A 19407-nucleotide genomic window follows, 5' to 3' on the forward strand; every position below is an offset into this window, starting at 1 on the left:
AAGAAAGAAACATTTTTTGCTCTTGGGATCATCCAACAGCCTAAAGAGATGGGGGCTGAGGGGAGCAGACAACTGTATGAAAGTAGAAGTTGGACGTCATTATGGTGTTATATGCTAGATCACTGTCTTTGGAAGAAGCAGTGCCAACTAGTGTTGACAAGAGGTGTATCTCATAACTGAAGCTATTTACTATCCCTGTTTGAAAATGGTATCTTTAATAACAATAATAGTAGTAATAGTAGTAGTGTATGTTGGGGGGAGCAGCTGATTATGCAAAACACTATACCTGAGAGAGCTTGAAAGTTTTCCTTGTCTTAACGCAAGGAGGGCTCAAACCCGCAGATGGTTCAGATTTCTCTAGTCCTACCTGGAAATCTGACCATACTTTTTTGCCATTTAGTCATAGTTTTGGTCTCTACTGCTTATTTATGTTATAGTCACCTAAATGTATGTGAACATTCAACATTTTTGCCTTCGTCCTGTGGTCATTTCATGTCTTAAAATTGTAAGCTTGATTTTAAAGTCTGATGAATGTTCACACAGGCTGACTTTTGAGTGCTGAACCGTGTTCTTGCTTGTTTGCATAAGCATGTTTATTAGATTAAGAAAACAGTTTGTGAAAAATTAAAAAGCAGCAGATTTTCTCCTTTTACAGACTTTTGACCCAGAAATCAGGCAGGCAGCTATAGGATAATGTAGGTTCTTGTTAATTTTTCCAGATCCATATGACATAGCATGTGATTCCAGCAGTAGAGATCTGCAGAAGTGGGTATTTAGCACCAGTTGCTAATCTGGCCTTTCCTCTTATACCATGACTTTTCCAGGTTCTGTCTCTCCTATCCTCTTGGATTTCCTCTTTGCAGAAAAAATAATGTGAATTTATTTTTAGGCTTTTCCAAGAAAAAAATGCTCTTCAGAGATAGGTTTAAAGGAAATGTTTTCTTGCAGGTTGATACTTAAAAAGGATAGCTCTTGGAAGGAGCAGTCTGTAGCTAGATGTTCTGATCAGATAATATACTATGCTTATGTTTCCTAAGGGTATATTGGGAAGTAAGAGTGAGGAGGCTCGCAGCTTTTTCTGATCTGCAATGGGGTGAGCTACGGTGGTAGTTTTGTGTCTGGAATAGTCTGCGATTATGATCCACATGATCTAACAAGATCTCAAATGTTTCTAATGGAAGTTGAAGGGGCAAGTTACTGTGAACAATTTCTGGAGAATGAAAGTGAAATATTGTGGAAAATACAGAGGGTTAGAAAATACACCTGATTAGGTCTAAGTGCATAATGTGTCTGTTCATGGTATCGTAAGTGTTTAAAGCCAGTCTATGTGCATACGCATATGAACAAAGTTCTGGCCATTTTCATAATCGTGGCTTTTGATCTATACATTTCTACATGCTAATAGTTCAATAAAAATATAGCCATGAGACTTGTTGTTAATACTTCTGTGTGAATCCTTGAAGGGAGCTATTAATTTTCCCTGCCTAGGAAAACTTCATTATAGAATGTACCTCATGCCAAAAACAGAGGGCTTCCAAAAACCCAAAAAAGTGACCTTAAAAGATTTCAGAGAACTGTCCCCTTTTTCCTCCTGTGTGATTCAGTGATCTGCCCCAGTTGAGTTCCTCTGTGAATCCAGATTTTTCACATCCGTTATTCTTCATTAGCTTATCTTGAGTGTGAACGAAGAACTAAGGAATCTCGGGGCACTCAGAGATTTCATTTTAAGAAAAAACAAAAGAGAACTACATAACTACATAACTACATTTTTTTTGCCTTTTGTTTTAGTATCTTGAATATAGGGGGGTGGGGGGGTGGTATTTATTTCTATTCCAGAACTATAGTTCTTAGTGTTATTGTGTTAATAGGTGCAAGATAGTGCCCTGAATGCATTACAGTCTTAAATACAGTTTACATATATAGTTTATATTTGGTAGGGAGGATGGAGTAGAGAATACATTTATAAAATGTAGGTATGGCACCAACCTGGGAATGTTTGCAAGTATATCAGAGGTCGGAATCAGCCATCAAAATTGCTTTGATATTTTAGAGAAAGTAGGATTTCAAGATTAAAGTCAGGGAAGTGCAAAGCATTGTACTTTGAGAGGAGAATTCAAAAGCACAAATACAATATTGGGAATAACTGACTCATTACCCATACTGTAGAAAAGGATCAAGGGAGAAGAAATTGAGTATGTTCATTATTATCTTACTGAGATGTGTTAATAGATACATCATGTGAAGGACATGAAGGGGGGAAGGTATGGTAATTATTTAATTGAGTGCTGCCAAGGCCTTTGATAGAGTACTCTGCCTTGTTTTGAGTGCTGTGCTTTAGGTAAGCTGGAAAAAGAACAGGAGGGTCAAGAATGGTAGGAGTATTCGAGTAGGAGTTGAAAAAATTTGGCTCGCCACATCTGGGAGACTGGTTGCTGTCTGTCTCCCCTGCAGAAAGGGCAGAAGGAAATCATTTTTCGTTTGCAGGAAAACAGTTCATATGATGAAAGTTTTAATTAAAGGACAGGGAAATTGTAGGTGGAAGGTCCTTCATTAGCGAGTTTTAAGAACAAGCATTTTTTAGGCAGATGGGGATGGATTCACACCTTCACACAGGAGGTGAGTTCGTGAAATGAGGTCTCTCCCTGTCCTACAGGGATTCTTTCTGTTCATCCTTCAGACAGGCAGGAACGGACATCTCAAGCCATTATCTCCAGATTATGTTTTGTAGTTATGTACTAATTATATATCTTAATATGAAGGTTAGTAGGACTAATTTATCATCACTGTGAGTTCATTCAGCAAGATACGCTGTTCCCTGTAGCGAAAAAACCCCCACCAGTATCTTTGGAAGAGGCCTTTGTGCCGGCTGCTTGGTGACCTGTGTATCTTTCTCGTGCATTCGCTGTTTTGACTGCCTTTACTTGCTGTGTCTAAATCTGTTCCCTGACTCCATCACAATCTGGGGAATCTCCCTGTGCACAGCTTGGGGTTTCTGCTTGATACCTCTCTCTGCCAAAGTCTGTTCCCATGTTCTCTCTGGCAGCCTGCAAACTCATTTTTGAACATGAGATATGTTTGCCTTCTCTGTTGTTTTTTATCTCCACACTGAATTCTCATACAAGAGATGTCTGTGCACAGGACTAGTAATGCAAAGTCAGAATGATTTAGCCATTTGTTCAAATTCAAAATGCTTGGCTCCTATAAAGGGAAAAACTGGTTTTTAAATCTGAGATCCCAGGCAAGGTAATACAGTCAGATGATGGGGCTGAGCTGTGGTTCACCTCACAAAGAGGACTGAAAACTCACTAAATGGACCTTTCATTAGCAGTAAGGCCAAGGGAGAGGGAAGACACTGAGGACATTCAGTGGATTTTTCTGTGAAGAGGCAGCTTGAAATCCATAGATGGCTCTGGGCTAAGCCCAAATGGTGTTCATCAGTGAAGCAGATAAATGAGAACATGTGTTTTATTGCTTTATCTAGTAGCATCTCTGCATTTAGCTTAATCTAAGGTGGAGAATGCATGGTTTTGGAGCCCTTTGCAAAATGATCGGTATGTGTCTGCGACTACTGTTGAAGATAAGAGCTGCCGAAAGGGGGCATAGCCACAAAGTACACAGTGCCTGGAAGAGCAGCGCTTGGCTGAGGAGCATTTCTGTGGCCATCAGCATGGTTTCAAGGGGTCTCAGACAGGAAAACCAAGAACCCGCATGTCTGTGAAGGGAAGCTGACAGAGATCCTTTGTCCATGGAGTATGCCTGAGCTGCCAAGGACAGGAACAGTACTGAAGCATACTTGGACAGAGAGCTTAAAACAGGTCTAGTATGACTACCCCCATCCTGCTTAAAAATGTCAGCGATACTGGACTTCTATTAGAGCTGTGGCAGTTTCATTTTGCCTCCATTCTTCCCATAACATCTTTTCTCATTTAAGTGCTGGCTACTTTCGATCAGCTACAACCAAATTTTGCCAGCATTTTTTCTGAATGTGAGAATAAAGCATTTTAAATAGCCTTGTCTCTTATAACAATCCTCTAGGACAGACTTACCTCTACTCTGGTATGTAATTTCTGTTTCTTCATAGTTTAAAAGTTTAAAGAAATCTATTCAATTATACCAAGGAAATTTTTTACCCTTGTCGGTCCAATGCTAGTCTAATAATTACTATTAGTGTTCGTGGAACCTACCCAAAATGTATTTTTTGAAACACTAACCAAAATTGTGCCCTCAAAGTGAAGTGCAACAGCTTTTTTAGCACATAGCACTATTATGCATGTAGGAGCTAATGGGGCATACCACTTTTTGCAGGTGCTGGAGGGACCTTTCCAAAACATAACGTTGTCAATGCTATCCCTTAAGTGTCACTTTTGGAGCTTCACAGGAGACACCTTTCCTTCAGTCCTTCAATGCAGTATGCAGGAATTCCTGCATATGCTGGTTTGTTTGAGGGGGTTTTGTTAGGGGGTAGTGGTGTTGCTAAATCTGTGTGAAAAGAGTATTCCAAGTTTTCTGGTTTCATTGTGACTCGCCATGTCCCATTACCAAAAGAGCTTAATAGCAAAGCAATGAGATGATAGAGGTTTTTAAAAATGCAGACCAGGTCTCTAGGACACAAAAAGCCATGAGCAGAGTAAATAAAAAGCAGAATACCAGCTTGGCCTTAACAGCTGGATAGCTTTCTGTTTGCCACTCAGATGTGTCCTGTCTGTCAGCAGTGGGAAACCAGAGTTCAGAAAGACAGCTTGCCTTCCAGGTGACTCCCAGCCCACTAGAAGTGACACCTTATATGTGATTAATGTAGGTGACGGTAGGAAATTCCTCCGTCTGGGCATGTTTATAACAGAAAATTCCTTCTGTGTGAAGGTTTTCTGCCACAGTGAAAAGTGGGATTGTGTAAAGTTTAAGGTGTAAGACTATGGTTGCATACTGGTACATTGTAAGGCTAGCAGTAGTATTATTGTTAAAAATACTGTTACCAGCCAAAATCAGCCAAGTGGTGTGCGGTCTCAGCAAATTCCAGTCCCTGTGTCAAGGAACTTATGCACTAACACTGAAAAGGATGTAGTTATAAATAGCTGTCACAACAAATGGATGGGAAAATAGGGTGGACACATAGTGATCATAGGAAGTCATGGATCTGATAGGGCGGGTCCAGAGGAGGGTCAGAGGGCTGGAACACCTCTCCTGTGAAGAAAGGCTGAGAGAGTTGGGGTTGTTCAGCCTGGAGAAGAGAAGGCTCTAAGGACACCTAATTGCAACCTTTCAAGATAGAAAGGGGTCTTAGAAGAAAGACAGAGAGAGACTTTTACCAAGGCCTGTAGTGACAGGATAAGGGGCAACGGTTTTAAACTGAAAGAGGGTAGGTTTAGATTGGACATAAGGAGGGGATTTTTTACGATGAGGGTGGTGAGACGCTGGAACAGGTTACCCAGAGAAGTTGTGGATGCCGCATCCCTGGAAGTGTTCAAGGTCAGGTTGGATAGAGCCTTGAGCAACCTGATCTACTTGAAGATGTTCCTGCCCACAGCAGGGGGGTTGGACTAGATGACCTTTAAAGGTCCCTTCCAACCCAAACCATTCCGTGATTCTATAATTTAGCTTTTATGTAGGGGGGCAAAATAAGGTATTTCTGTTTCACAGGGGTTTGAAGTTGGTGTCATTGATTAAGAAGGAACTTCCAGAATATCTCTATTTCTCTTGTCCTCAGCCAAACCAACAACCACAGATTTTCCACAGAAGCAATACGATTCTTTTCAGAAATCTCTTCTGTCAGTGTTTGGCCACTGGGCACTGTAACAGCAGTCCTCGACTCCTGGGTGTTCCTCCTGGAGGGCAGAGCTCCCAAAGCTGAGACAGCGTTTACCCCTTGGGGTTATTTCCTTCTACAGTGCACTACCAGTAGTTGGTAGGGGATGCCAACGCGATGGGCTTTGGCTGAGCCAGCCCCCAGCCAAGTGAGGGGACCGCAGTCTGACTCCCTGCCTCACTGCAAAGTGGCAAAGGATGAGTTAATACTCCTGTCTTTCAGGTTAGAAAGCAAAGCTGTGAAAATTTACAAATTTTACTGATTTTCTGAGGCTAGCTCCTCATCCAAGTCCTGTGAGGAGTGGTTGAGGGAACTGGGGTTGTTTAGCCTGGAGAAAAGGAGGCTCAGGGCAGACCTTACCGCTCTCTACAACTACCTGAAAGGAGGTTGTAGCGAGGTGGGTGTCGGTCTCTTCTCCCAAGTAACAAGTGATAGGACAAGAGGAAATGGCCTCAAGTTGTGCCAGGGGAGGTTTAGATTGGATATTAGGAAAAATTCCTTCACCGAAAGGGCTGTCAAGCAATGGAACAGGCTGCCCAGGGAAGTGGTTGAGTCACCATCCCTGGAGGTATTGAAAAGACGTGTAGATGTGGCGCTTAGGGACATGGTTTAGTGGTGGACTTGGCAGTGTTAGGTTAATGGTTGGACTCGTAAATGGTTGGTCTTAAAGGTTTTTTCCAACCTAAATGATTCTATGATCCTATGATCCTGCAGGCACAGTCCAAGTTAAATAGCCTGTATCCTCTTCTCGACGGGAATTAGTGCACAGATTGACCACTATTATCTTGGCCTTCTCCACACAGGGACAGATAAGGAGTTGCAGTGGTATGATTTAGCCTTTAATGTCAGTAAAATTCTCCTGTCAATAGCTTTTCATTTTGTTTATTGCAAAGCCACAGTTCTACTACGTATTTAGCTACAGCTTTATAAACTTGAAGTTGTTTGTTTACACATTCAATTTTGTTTTAAAAATATTTTAGTGGGAGGGTACCGCTTGATTTCTGTGAATTGTAACGGACAAATAGCTTTTCATTTTCATATTATGCATATTTTAAGCAAAAGCCTAGATGCAGTCTTATCTGTGGATGAGTTGTCATAAGTTTGATGATAGTCTTTGACAATTTTCCGATGATGATAGCTTAATTTGCACAGTCTGTGTGAGTAAATATTAAGGTAACATAAGAGAGAATACAGTAAGTGTTATTATGTTGAATGCTTTGCTGATGCCACAAATGTTTTTTTCTTTTATCCTGAATCATTTTATTTTTTTTCCTTTTTTGTCATAGTGCCTTTGACTTGGTAAACATTCATCTTTTCCATGATGCTTCCAATTTAATTGCTTGGGAAACAAGCCCATCGGTTTACTCAGGAATACGGCATAAGGCTCTTGGCTATGTACTTGATAGGTATGTATTAGCTTTTACTAGCCTCTTTCAATCTTCTGTGTTCATAAGCAGCATATAAAAGATGTTTCAAAAGGCACACTCAGAAATGTAGAAATTATTCTGTGAACTGAAAATGATCACTTCTTATCAGAATTTTCTACACAGTGCCAATTACCGATCAGTTTATGACACTTACTCTTTTAAGCTAAATTACTGAGATTGGAGAATCTCCTGAAGTCACCAGAACTTATAGAGTAGAGAGCAGGTTTACTTTTTAAATGTGTTAATTAGATTAGCTTCTTTTTAGTCTGCGTGGAGTCTAATAAAGCTGCCATTCAAGTATGTTTTCATTTACAGAATAATAGAGTAATTCCAGTTGGGAGGGACCTCTGGGAGCCTCTTGTTCATCTTCCTGCTCAGAGCAGGGCTGACTTCAACATCAGATCAGGTTGTTCAAGGCTTATCCGGCTGAGCTTTGAAAAGTTCCACGCACGGTGATTTGCAGCTTCTCTGGGCCACCCATTACTGTGTTTGACTACCTTCATTGTGAAACTCTTTCTCCCTAATATCCAGTTAGAATTTCCCTCAAAGCAGTTTGTGTCCATCGCCCCTCATCTTTTGGTGTGCGTTGCTGAGAAGAGTCTGGCTCTGTCTTTTCTGTAACTACCAAATAGATAAAGCCAGCAACAAAATCCTCCCATAGCCATCTTATCTGTAAACTGAACAAATCCAGCTCTTTCAGCCTCTCCTCATAAGTCACGAGCTCCAACCCCCCCAGTGTTAAACCCTGTGGTGTTTTAATCTCAATACTAGCTGAGTGCAGTCGGCAGCTAATCTTTTTCAAGCAGCAACACAGCATTTGTGTGCAGTCATCACTGTTATTAATAACATCATGGTTTATAATGGTGTTACAGAGTTGATTCATCTGATGGGTGGTACAATGCAGAGGATAGTCCCAAAAATAACCCAACAATTTACAGCTGCCCTAATTAGCAGTTATAAAGTCAGAAAAAAAGACAGCTTTTTCTTGAGTAAGAAAAAATTATTTCTGCGTGGGCATACATGTATTGGCAAAGTAAACAGGTATTTCTCTTACAAGGTACTGCTTGACTTCATGTTTGCCTGAGAAATAGAGCTTTAAAGTGTCTCTTCAAAGCAGCCATGGCATACACTGCAATCTGTGGCATGAGATGGTGCTTAAAACAAATTGCTTAGGCTGGAAAAAAAAAAGGCAGAGCACTCTACGTGCTGTTTTCCTGCCCCAATCCCTGGTGTCTGGTGGCCCACGGTGGCGTGCAATGTGCCAGGGCTGCCTCCGGCAGCGGTGCCACGAGTGCCGGCACGTGCCAGGCTCAGAGAGCTCTCTGCAGCGAGACCCCAGACAAGCGCGGGACTGCTGCTGCCCTTCCCCATAGCGAAGCTTGGGCAAGGGTCGCTTGGCTGATCTTGCTGTGGGGCACCGAGTGCTGCGGCATGGGAAGTCCCAGCCCAGCCGGTGGGTGCTGAGCCCCATCCCATCACCCAGCACAGACTGGCGGTGGGTGCCACGTCGGTGACGAGGGCTAGCACATTGCAGCTAGCCGAGGGGAGGAGAGCAAGTGCCTGGAACTCGTGGGGAGTTGTTGCTCCACACGACTTAGACCATGGTCAAGGGGGCTGAGAGGAAGGACGGGTTCGATGTGTCTCTTCCTTCTGGCATTTGCTTGCAGCCTTCCCTGTGTATGGCAAATGCAGTGAGGAATTCCCCACCAACAAGTAACTGTTTACTCTCGTGACTCTCTGGCAGCAACCTAGAAGTTAAAGACACTCCTGAAACAAATTATGTGTTGAAAAGTATCTTTGCGTATGCAGTGTTGTCATTTTTCCCTATGTAGATTTTCACTGAAAAAGGTTCTGAAATGTGGAATGGGGTGTAAATACCTTTTCAATCGCATTCCATCCAAAGTTTTATTTCTTTCTGTAAGTTTTATCTTAGTTAAAGACAGGCAGATATTTTAGCAAAAGAGACTGCATTTTCCGCTATGTATAAAGAAGTGCTTTTCCTGTGCACCCCAGCAGAGGGCTAAGGAGGAATTTCTCCAAAATAGCATTTATTTTCACTTTTGGGGGGTGATACAAGGATGAAGAGGAAAAATCCAGTATGTCTTCTCTTGTATCACTTGTAAAACCTGTTCAAATCATCAGCAAACACTGGAGGCACTTGGAAGGTTTGCAAATAGGTGGCATGCAGTGGTTTATAAAAGATCCCTTATTTAGGGGACAGAGACGCAGTAAGATCAGGATCTACTCTCAGTGCAGTTTGAGACACAGATACTTGAGTTCTGTTACGTAGAGCAGTGTGGGAAAGGTCTATTTTTATTTCATTTTTTCTTGGCTCCATCGGTCTCCTCTCCTTTTCTTACGCTTTGCATGAGGAAACTTTAGCAAACCTGTATAAACCTTTTGCATTATTTATTGCACACTTGTTTACAGCATACAGTGTGCTTCATTAGCTAATTTTGGCTTTGGACCTCCCACGATGCCCTGGCAAGGGTAAGGTAATAAGACTGTAGTATTAGTGTCAGCTGTGGGTCAGAGATGTCATGATGGTATATCATTAAAATGTGACACTGCCAAAAAACTGCCCCAACTCCCCTGTCCTTAGAAAAGAAAAACTTCGATTTTAGGTTGCACACTACTACTGTGAGCTTGCATTCAGATGAATTGTTCATTTTGAGAGAGCAGCCAGCCGCAGATCCGGACCTCCATAGTGAAATGATGGGCTGACTCGCACAAAAGGGGAGTTCTGTAAGAGCAGTGAATAATGGGAAACCCCTTTCATCGGCATTGCTAACCTTTTGGCAGCCACCAGCAAACTCTATTCTGATCTGCTGATTGGGGAGGACAATACACTGAAGCTCACTTTGAATGAATGCTACCACCAACAGTGTCCCCATTCAGAGGGTTTTGGGAACCATCTTTGACCATTGTCTGCCATCACTCCTTCAGACAGTAGGAAAAGGGAAAGTGAGAGCGTCTATAGGGGGAAAAGTACTTCTTTTCTTGGCTTTAATCTCTCTTTAAAGCTTCATAGATCTACATTTCCAGCTGAGCTACTGGAACTATGCAGTGTCAGATAAATACAGAAGAGAGAGGTTTCAAGCTGAGCTTTTAAATCCCCTTATCTGCATGAACTAATAATGCAGATTTAGTGCTGTTAAAAACAGAGACTGATAAGTCTTTCCTTTAAAGCCTTTAAACTGCTAAAGAGCATTTAACAGCAATGCAGTTCAAACCCAGTGAACAATACTGAGAAGGAAAACAGTTTAATGAGCTAAACCTTCACTGAATGAAACAGAAACACCTTCTCACAGTTGATTTAGGTCACTGTGGGAGTAAGTGAAAGCACAGTTCTGTTCGCACTGCATCTTCATAAACATGAATTAAGTACAGCCTTTTCATGTAAGGTAAAAGCTATCACAGGAGTTTGAAATACAAAAAAGAGAAGAGTTTGCAAATAAAGCTCAAATGAATTTAACTGTTAAAATCATCAGGGAAGTTGGTTTCGCCAAAATTATTTTAACTGCAAGGTTTTAACACATAGGCACAAAGCTGCACAACATCTCTAAATTACTGAGAAGGGGATGGCTTAGGGGGGAAAAAACAAAAAGTGTTAAGTGAATGATTTAAAGTTGCCGCTGAAAGTTTTCTCCTGAGGGAATCTATTAATAATCATAATAACATGTTTTGGGAGTAGAAAGGTTTAATGTTACAATGGTGTTCTGAAGTGATTTAGCTTTAATAATGTTAAAAATATAGCAAGAAGAATGCTTTTAAAGACAGCTAGCTGGTATGTGCTGAGCCAGATTGTTTTTAGCATTTGCCATTTAGTAAGTGTGAAGAAAATGTGGTGTTAGATAGACTCTTTAAAGACTAAGAGAGTTGGAATTACACTGGTGTTAAGCAAATATTTGCTTGTATATTTACAAATACATGTACAGTGTTATATGTAGAAAATTGGCGTGTGTAATGAGTCTTTGTCAACGCTAATGTAAACCCAAACTAAATTCCCAGAAGTCAATTACGTTGCTCCAGATAGACACAGATACAGTCAAAACTGAATTTGCTTTATCAATGAGAATAAGAACAACTGCTTGATATTTTGTGGGGCAAAAAAAATTCTTCCAGGTCCATTTTGGATCGTTCCCATGTACAATTAGCCCTATTCGCATAATACTTGCATTTTTGTATTTTCTAAAGTTGGAAGGTTTAAGCTATACATGAGAGTAAGAAAGAAAATGTAATTTACATTTTAGTTTAGTCTTTCATGCATCTGCTGTAATTAATGCTTGTGCATATGTCATATTAATTAATCATATTGGCATACTAGTCATGTCCTTTAGACACTTGCTGGGGAAAAGTTGTCTACTGAATTTAATAGCCTGGCTAGGGAATGAGTAGAAGCTGTAGGATAGGGTCCTTTAAAAGTATTAGAAGAGAGTTTGCGAAGGACAAGGACGTGAGATGTTAGCCTGATACTGTGGTTCTTGGTGTGCCAGCCATTTAAACTTCCTGAAATTATCTAGAGCATTCAGATCCATAAAATGAATGTGTTTTTTTTAAAGAAAGTGACAGTGCTCTTCTGTTTTCCTATTGAAATGTTCCCTGGCCTAGTTCAACAGAAACATTTTTACATTACAACTGTGAAATCTTGGCATAAAGCTCCCCTTTGTGCCCTTCATTATTTTCTCACAAATATAGTCCATTGTCACATAGCTGAAGTTAATTTGATCAACATTGGGACATTTAACTTTTATGTCCGGTCAAAGGAGCTGTTTCATGCTCATTTTGGGTATTCAAAAGAAATGATTGCCAGAAAAATAATGTTACTATTAACAATTCAGAGCAATTAGTTTCCCAGGGAGAGGCGATGTGATGCACCGGCTCCACACAACTATTCTTTGTCATTTTATGGATGCTCATCAGTCAACTGTCACATCTTCTCAAAGACCCCTCCAATCTAAATGTTTCTCTTTGGGCTTTTCCCAGAACTAGCAGCTGAATGAGCAAAAGAAAAGCCACTTAGTTTCTAGGCAAAGGAAAACTTCACTCTAAAGATCTGGGTCATTTGAGAAGATCCTAGGAGTAGCTCGCTTTTGGGGGGGGGGGAAGGATTTTTTTTTAATTTTATTTATTTTTTGCAAGAGTGATTTTAACATCAAGTGAAAACTCTCTGTAATCATGTGCCTTCAAACGTTTAGTGAAATTTCTGTGTATTCAGATAGAATGCACTCCCAGGGCAAATAAACCTTCCATCCAAATGTCTTCTAACAAAGGTTTAAAACCCTAGATCACATTCAAAAAGACAGCTTTTCATTAAACACCCTGAGGCTCATCTCATTAATATTCAGTCACACACACACCCCCCCTTTAAACTAAGGTTAAGTGCTCTCAAAATTAGGGTGTTTGTATAATATGCTCTTTAAAGAGTAAATCCAGCAAAATTGCCTTGTTACTTTCAACCTGTCAAATATAGTCAAAGACACTTTTTCCTTGCTGCTTGTTTTTCTGCTGGCTCGAGCTTTTGCATGTTTGATGCAGTTGTCAAAAATTTAACTCGTATGTCCTTCCTGTTTACACAAACACGTTTTGAATTTTATTTAGATTTTATTTTTAGCAGAAAAATACTTTTGTACTTTTGTATGCATTGTAATGGAAAATGGAAAATATACATGATTAAATTTTTAAGGTCACAATAAATGCATTTCCATAATAAGTGAATGATGATTTCTGGTAGTCCTAGTCAGTAATTTTGCCCTTACTCTGTTATTTTCAGCATTTGGGGGTCTTTTTTTTTTTTCTGTTTTCTTTTTGGCATTACTTAATAACTGAACAGGTTATTAATAAATTTGCAGCGTTTATTATTCAAATTGTAAATTAAAGATCTGTTTTTTCTCTCATGATAAAAAGAAATCTGTATAAACAATAGCAGGTTTGGAAGCAAAGATCTGACCGGAGAATCAGCAATACAAAATCCAGAACTTTAAGAACTTGCAGGTGTCACACAGAAGGGTGTCACTTAAAAAAAAAAAAAATAGTGTGGATACACTAAGTCACTCTTCACTTTGCCTAATGTGAATAGAATTGTGGGTCTTGCAGAAGAAATGCTGAAAATAAAAGCTCTGAGGTTTCCTGGAGGGGTTTTCGACAGTTGTTTTCACAAAAGCAAACTCACTGTCCTATGGTGTGGATCGCAATAAGGGATTGTCAATCTGCTGGTGAGCTGGGGTCACTTTTGGCGGCACTCTAAGCCTCCACCTCGTCTTTCGTAAGGGCTTTACTCCTTTTTACCTATTTTCCAGTAATAGGTTCTCCTGGAGCTGCCTCAGTTGGCTACCGTGTCTTTCTAGTAGAATATAACTGATGTAACTACAGGCTAGATTGGATGTATTGTAAAAAAATACCACTCCCAGGAGAATTTGTGTAATTAAACACAGAGGATTGAAGAAAAGAGAGAATGCCTCTTAAAAAAGAAATGGCTGCAAATAACTTGTTGCCTGCTTGATTTTGCTCTGAAAATGGCTTTATAAGAGAATGTGCAGAGTGTGTCACATTCTCATTGAGTTATATTTCTCTTTTTACTGTAATTTGTTCCTTAGAGAGTCTGGAGCTAGATAAAGAGCAGTCATTAGTGTCTAGCTAAAGGTGACACTCACATCAGCATTCATTGTGGTTTGTGTCTTTTGAAATATTCTATTGTATAGCCATATAATCTTCCAGGATAGCTATGATTCAATTAAGAAGAATCTATATGGGCTGTTGATCCAATTTTTATTCATTTGCAGAGAAATGAAAATAAATTGCTATTGTGATTTTATTTACAATGCTCGCTGTAAGATGATGCTATGAGCTGATAGTTATAAAACGGAGAAATGGTTGAAAGAGCTCCATTCTGCTTCCGTTTGAGTCTATGGGCACTAAGTGAATAACCATCTTTCAACGTTTTTACTCTCATAGGAAGGTAGGATCACTATGTGAGAAGGTTGTTGTCTTTGAGTCTTGTATTCTGTGTCCTGGAAAGATACATATTCTCCCTAACAGGTAAATAACCAGGTGCAAGTTACGGCATTTTTAGCCGCTTGTCTGTCTGTACAAGTGCTGAAGTAGTTGTAGACAGACTTGGCAGACGTTTTTCATGGACTGACAGGTAAATAGCTGTTACTGCTTCACCTTTTATGAAAGCTTCTTTATCTTTCTTCCATCGGTGTAGGGTTTAAGATGCAGCTAAGATGATTTAGTTTCTCACTCCAACAAGGAAAATGGTCCTGCTATCTCTATATCCACCAGAATTTTCTTTGTTCAAACCTAATGTTGACAGCTCTAATTTTTTTAATCGGTGTGCTCTTTTGACAGAGAGAGTTTTTTCCCTTCTCTTTAGCACTTCAAATGTTTCTGTCATGTCACCCGTCGTTTGTTTCCGGTCTTAGCTCAGTAGTCCACTGTTGTGCGATTTTCAAAGGGATAAGTGCCCAAGCTAACAATTAAGTATGTAAAATTTGTTGCTAGTTAGCTTTTCTCAATGTCAAACATTTTTTAATCCTCTGTGAGTGAAGTCTTTCTGTGTTTCTAGTGATTTGCATTACCCTGTTCTAGAAGTGGTTGGTTTTATTTTTAACTCGCAGTCCCTCTGAGCCTAGCTGTTTCGCCAGGCAAGCCGATGGAAGCATGTGGGTTTCTGTTGCTAGCAGCGCCCTATGGCATGATGTGGCCAGTGTCCTATCACCGTCTGCTGTCCCCTTTGCCCACACAGCCATCTGCAGGAGGTCAGACTGGGAAAGGTGTTTGTTGCAAGTCTGGCGAGACACATATCTGGCAAGATTTCTTAACCATTCTGCCACTGTTCCCATTGATGAACTGTTTAGGACATACAGTGCCTCTGTTCTGAATTTTTCTAGATTTGTCACAAAAAATACTTTCCCCAGTCTTAATGAGTTAATGGATCGGTATCCCATTGACACATATTCTGGTTATTTTCTGGCTTGCTATTTGCACGTTTAACACTAAGCGAACACAGGATTTTTGCTTTACTCCCCTACATCTAAGCCCTGCAGAACAGTAAGCAAGAATTGCAACATCTCAGTCTTCATGCAAATTAAGATATGGCAGTTATCTGCTGCCTGCTTATGACCAAGTGTTACCAACATTGAGGAGTTCCAGAAGTTACGTGGAAGAATTTTAATCTTCCATGATAAAGTAAAGGAAGATTCAAAAAGACAGGCAATTTCTTCGGTTTCTTCTTGTTTTCTCTTACATCAGATGAAGAGCAAGAGAATTTCTTTGTAGCATAGCACCAGTGCCGTAGCATTGTATTCTCCTGTAGCAAAATTGACAAGTACTTACATCATTATACATGGCTGCTATTTCATTAGGCGAATGTCAGTGTCAGGTAAGATCATGGTTTTGTCAATATAATGAAAATACCAGTCAAGTGAGGAAAAAGTCACAATTTTCCAGCTCTAAAAATTGATTTTTATTGCTCTTCTTGTAATCCTTTCTTTGGATTAAGTATTTATTATTGATGTGGTCTTTCTTTTAATCTTAATAGCTGCTGACATTGTAATTAATTAAAAAATACAACATTTTTGCCCAAATGGCACTATATTGAAATTAAAAGTGAACATCACATATTAGTTAAACAGCCCTGGCAAATGTCTTGAGTGCTAAGATGATTGCCTAAGCTTCTTGACAATTCCCTTCATCTTGCTGTATGCTGCTTGACCTTTTGAGATGTTTTGGTGTTATTAATAGGTTTTAGCTATTATATCAGAAAGAACAAGGCACAAAAATGTGATAAACTTTATCTTTTTAATGACAGTGCTACAACACCATAGGCATGCCAATGAAGGCACTTACATCACGTCTTTTGAGGCACACTTAGACAGTCACCAGGTAACTTTTATTCAGAATTGATGGGGATTTTTCTGGAATTTTTCTCTAAACATATATCTGAGAATACAAAATGGTGTGAGCTGAGCGCTGACTGTGCTGCAGAAGGTAGGCAATACGCAGAAGAGATGACAGGGTTCTGTTTCAAAGCTTTCTCTAAAACCTCTGCTGGAGGTGGATCTCCCACGGACCAGTTCTTGAGGTGCAGGTGTGCAAGCTGATCTCTTTGACTAAAACTTATAAAGGAAAAAGTAATGAGGATAGGAACGGCAGAAATCTGAAAGGCCACACAGCAATCCTGCGTTTAGTTTTGTATAAGCCAAAACCTATCATTTCCATTCTCTTGATCTTCAGTTCCTTAACATGGCTGTGGTAGAAGACAGGTTTCACTGTCGTCGTTCCTTGACTTTCCACCAGAAGTCACTGCAGGAGTTGTTATTACCTCTGGCATTATAAATTTATGGAGAAGAAAGTGTGTATAACCTTCTTATCCGTAGGTCACCTGCTACCTCCATACTAGCACTTGGCTCCCACCAATGAGATGGTCAAGTCACTTTCTGCAGTTTTTTTTTTTTTTTTTTTTTTTTTTTTTTTTTTTAGTTATGAAGTGTTTGACCGTAAGAGAAGATCAAGTTGGCAGAGTTACTTGTATACTGCTGTTCAGCTGAGTCTCCTTTATTAAATCATTGTTCAGCAGTCCATTTATTCTGGTGCGAGAGCTAGTGTCTTCACTGCTAAGGTAATAAGCCTTGAGTCAGTAACAAATACATGATGTGCATAAGGTTTGTGGGTAGTTTTCATACCAAAGTGTCAGTAGATTCTTTCCTTTTTGCTCTCTAATTGTGTAGCATGGTCTGTTTCACAGGTCAACTTTCTAAACATTCCTCTTTGAGGTAAGATCCTCTCTTGTCAAGAAAACGTTAGCTGAGCATGCCCTTTGCAAAGTGCGGCCATGAGGTACAAGCCTGCTGCCTGCAGGGTCTGGCTGCAGGATGCTTACGGGGCTGCGGAGCACCTGGCAGCACTGCCTCCGCGCCAGTAGCCTTTCGGTGACCCTCCCGGTGGCGCTGCACGGTGACTACTGCGAGTGGATGTGGGCAGGGGGGTCCAGGCTGCCGCGCTGCACACAGCAAGGGTGCAAATGGCCCTGCTGGCTCAACCTCCACAGTGTTTCCTGAACACTTCACTGATCGGCTGAAATGTGAAAAGGTTTTACCATCCCATGCAGAGACGTAGGCCAGCGTTACTTTTACTAGATTCAGATCAAAACAGAACCTGTGGTTCAAAGCTCTGCTTAGGTCAACAGTAAACAAGATCAGCAGTTTAACCTGAGAAATGATTGCCATACCGAGACTGAGCTGTCCTCTCTTCTCTGCATAGTTAGTTGTGATTTTCGTATTCCTTTACTAAGGAAAGGACATTTTATATAGGCAGTCATATGTCCTCTGTAAAAGCAGATTTTGGACCTTAAATTCCTCTGCATGGATAATGTGTAAGAATGAAGAGATTGTGGAAAGATATCTTACCCTAGAAGCTGTACAAGAAATACGGAAGTGCTCATATTAGCCAGTATTTAGCTTAAACACATTTAGTTATTATAAAAATTTGCTCACTGAATAAAATATGGCTTGACCTCTGGATTGTTTCTTCCCAAGAAACGTGACACTGTCCCTCCTTCTCTTCCATTCAGCCTGTTTGGCAGAGCTGCAAGTTTTTTGTTTTGTTTTGTTATGTTATTGTTGTGTTTAAAAAAAAACAAAAAAAACCCTCAAGGCCCTCTTTTCAGCGGTGTCAAGTTAGGATGAATTGGCCAGGGAGGCATGTTTATAGACTGTGTGAAGAACTTTGTCTTTGTGTGGGAATGCTGGTGACACTGGTATGGCTTGCCTGAATGAACTGCGATGACGCGGCTAATAAGGTGTCCTGCTGAGCGCCACAGCAGCCTTTCTCAGACCTCCCACTTAATGCCATTCAGCTCCAGCTCAGTGTAGCTAATTTTTCCCATTCCCTCAATTCTTTAGGCCTCCTTACAAACAGAAAAGTCAACTTTCACACCGAGGAGAAGATAAGTGCTTTAGGAAATAATCGTGTAAACAGAATGTTACCTTCTGACCTGATGCTGATACCTTGGTCTGGGACAAAACCCAGCTGGCTATTGCATTAGACATGGCTATTAAAGGAATAATGCTGCTGATCCTCCTTACAAAGTGCCCTGAGAAATGGTTTAGCCAAATCACAGTGCCTCTTGTCACACTGAATCACGTTCAGCTGCTCTCTTCCATGACCAAATTACTGATATTTAGCCGCTTCCTTCTCTTCTCCTTTCTTGTGACAGTATGGGAGGGGGATAAGTATGAAAGCAAGGGAAAGTCGGTCATGTTTCTAATTGCCCTATTATTTTCTGGCTGAATTTCAGTGCTTTGGAATGTATATACAGTACACCATATAGCTTTTATAAAAGAGGGTACATTTCATAAAGTATCTTTAATTGTAACTACTATAATGAGTACTTTAAAATAAAGTAAATTACGAAAGGATTTCAGTGAATCCAATAACACGGAATTGTTCATTTTAAGATTGCACTAAGCGATTACTTTTGGTGTTCTGTGTAGAGACTAAAATTAATAACTAGACCCAGATTTCCAGTAGTATCAAGGAGAAGAGGAACCTCTGCCTCTTACTTGTTTCAGTCTTGGTAGGAATATGGCATCCAGATCTCCTAAACAGCTTTGAAAAACCTTACCCTTCACAATCCGTTCAGCTGACGCTGCCATCCAGACTGAGAGGTCTGTCTTTACATCAAAGTAATTTGACATAGCCTAGGCTCCAAGACCAAACCCTGAGCATTTGCTTCTACTGTGGCATTTGTTTGACTTCTCTTGAGGTTTGCCTATCGCACGGGTCCAGCCAGCCCCTGCTCTGGGCTGGGTAATGCTTTCATCGCAGGCAGGCCAATCTAGCTCAAGCTAAAGCTATTCAGCATCGTAGCTCAGAGGGCTTCAGAGGTTTCTCATAATTCTCCTGATGCACCCAGAATAACAGAGAGTTTTTGTCACAGGTCTTTAGGAAAATGTCAGGGGACTGCCATGCTAAAAAGCACTGATAAGTGGAGGTCATTTTGCTAGAAGTCTTACCGACGCAGCAGAGCAAGTACATTTCCAGTGCAGACACAGTAACTTCTTTCTGTGTTTCTAAAGCAGCTGCTGATATCCAGTGTGAGGCAACCTGCAGTTGTTAGACCAAAATAAGAGTTAAACGTATTTATTTTGCAGCAAAGAAATTGCTATAGTAATT

At 40.5% G+C, this 19407-nt stretch overlaps 1 protein-coding gene across 1 annotated transcript in view; it reads left to right on the plus strand.

Annotated features, from left to right (window-relative positions):
* Positions 1 to 19407, plus strand: part of INPP5A (inositol polyphosphate-5-phosphatase A) — a 202002-nt gene that overhangs the window by 97916 nt on the left and 84679 nt on the right. Inside the window, exon 7 of the mRNA XM_019471752.1 lies at positions 7090 to 7209. Coding sequence (XP_019327297.1) covers positions 7090 to 7209 — 120 coding nt within the window. The remainder of the gene's footprint in view (positions 1 to 7089; positions 7210 to 19407) is intronic.

This window comes from Aptenodytes forsteri, unplaced genomic scaffold (genome assembly GCF_000699145.1).
Source record: "Aptenodytes forsteri isolate BGI_AS27 unplaced genomic scaffold, ASM69914v1 Scaffold15, whole genome shotgun sequence".
NCBI lineage: Eukaryota > Metazoa > Chordata > Aves > Sphenisciformes > Spheniscidae > Aptenodytes > Aptenodytes forsteri.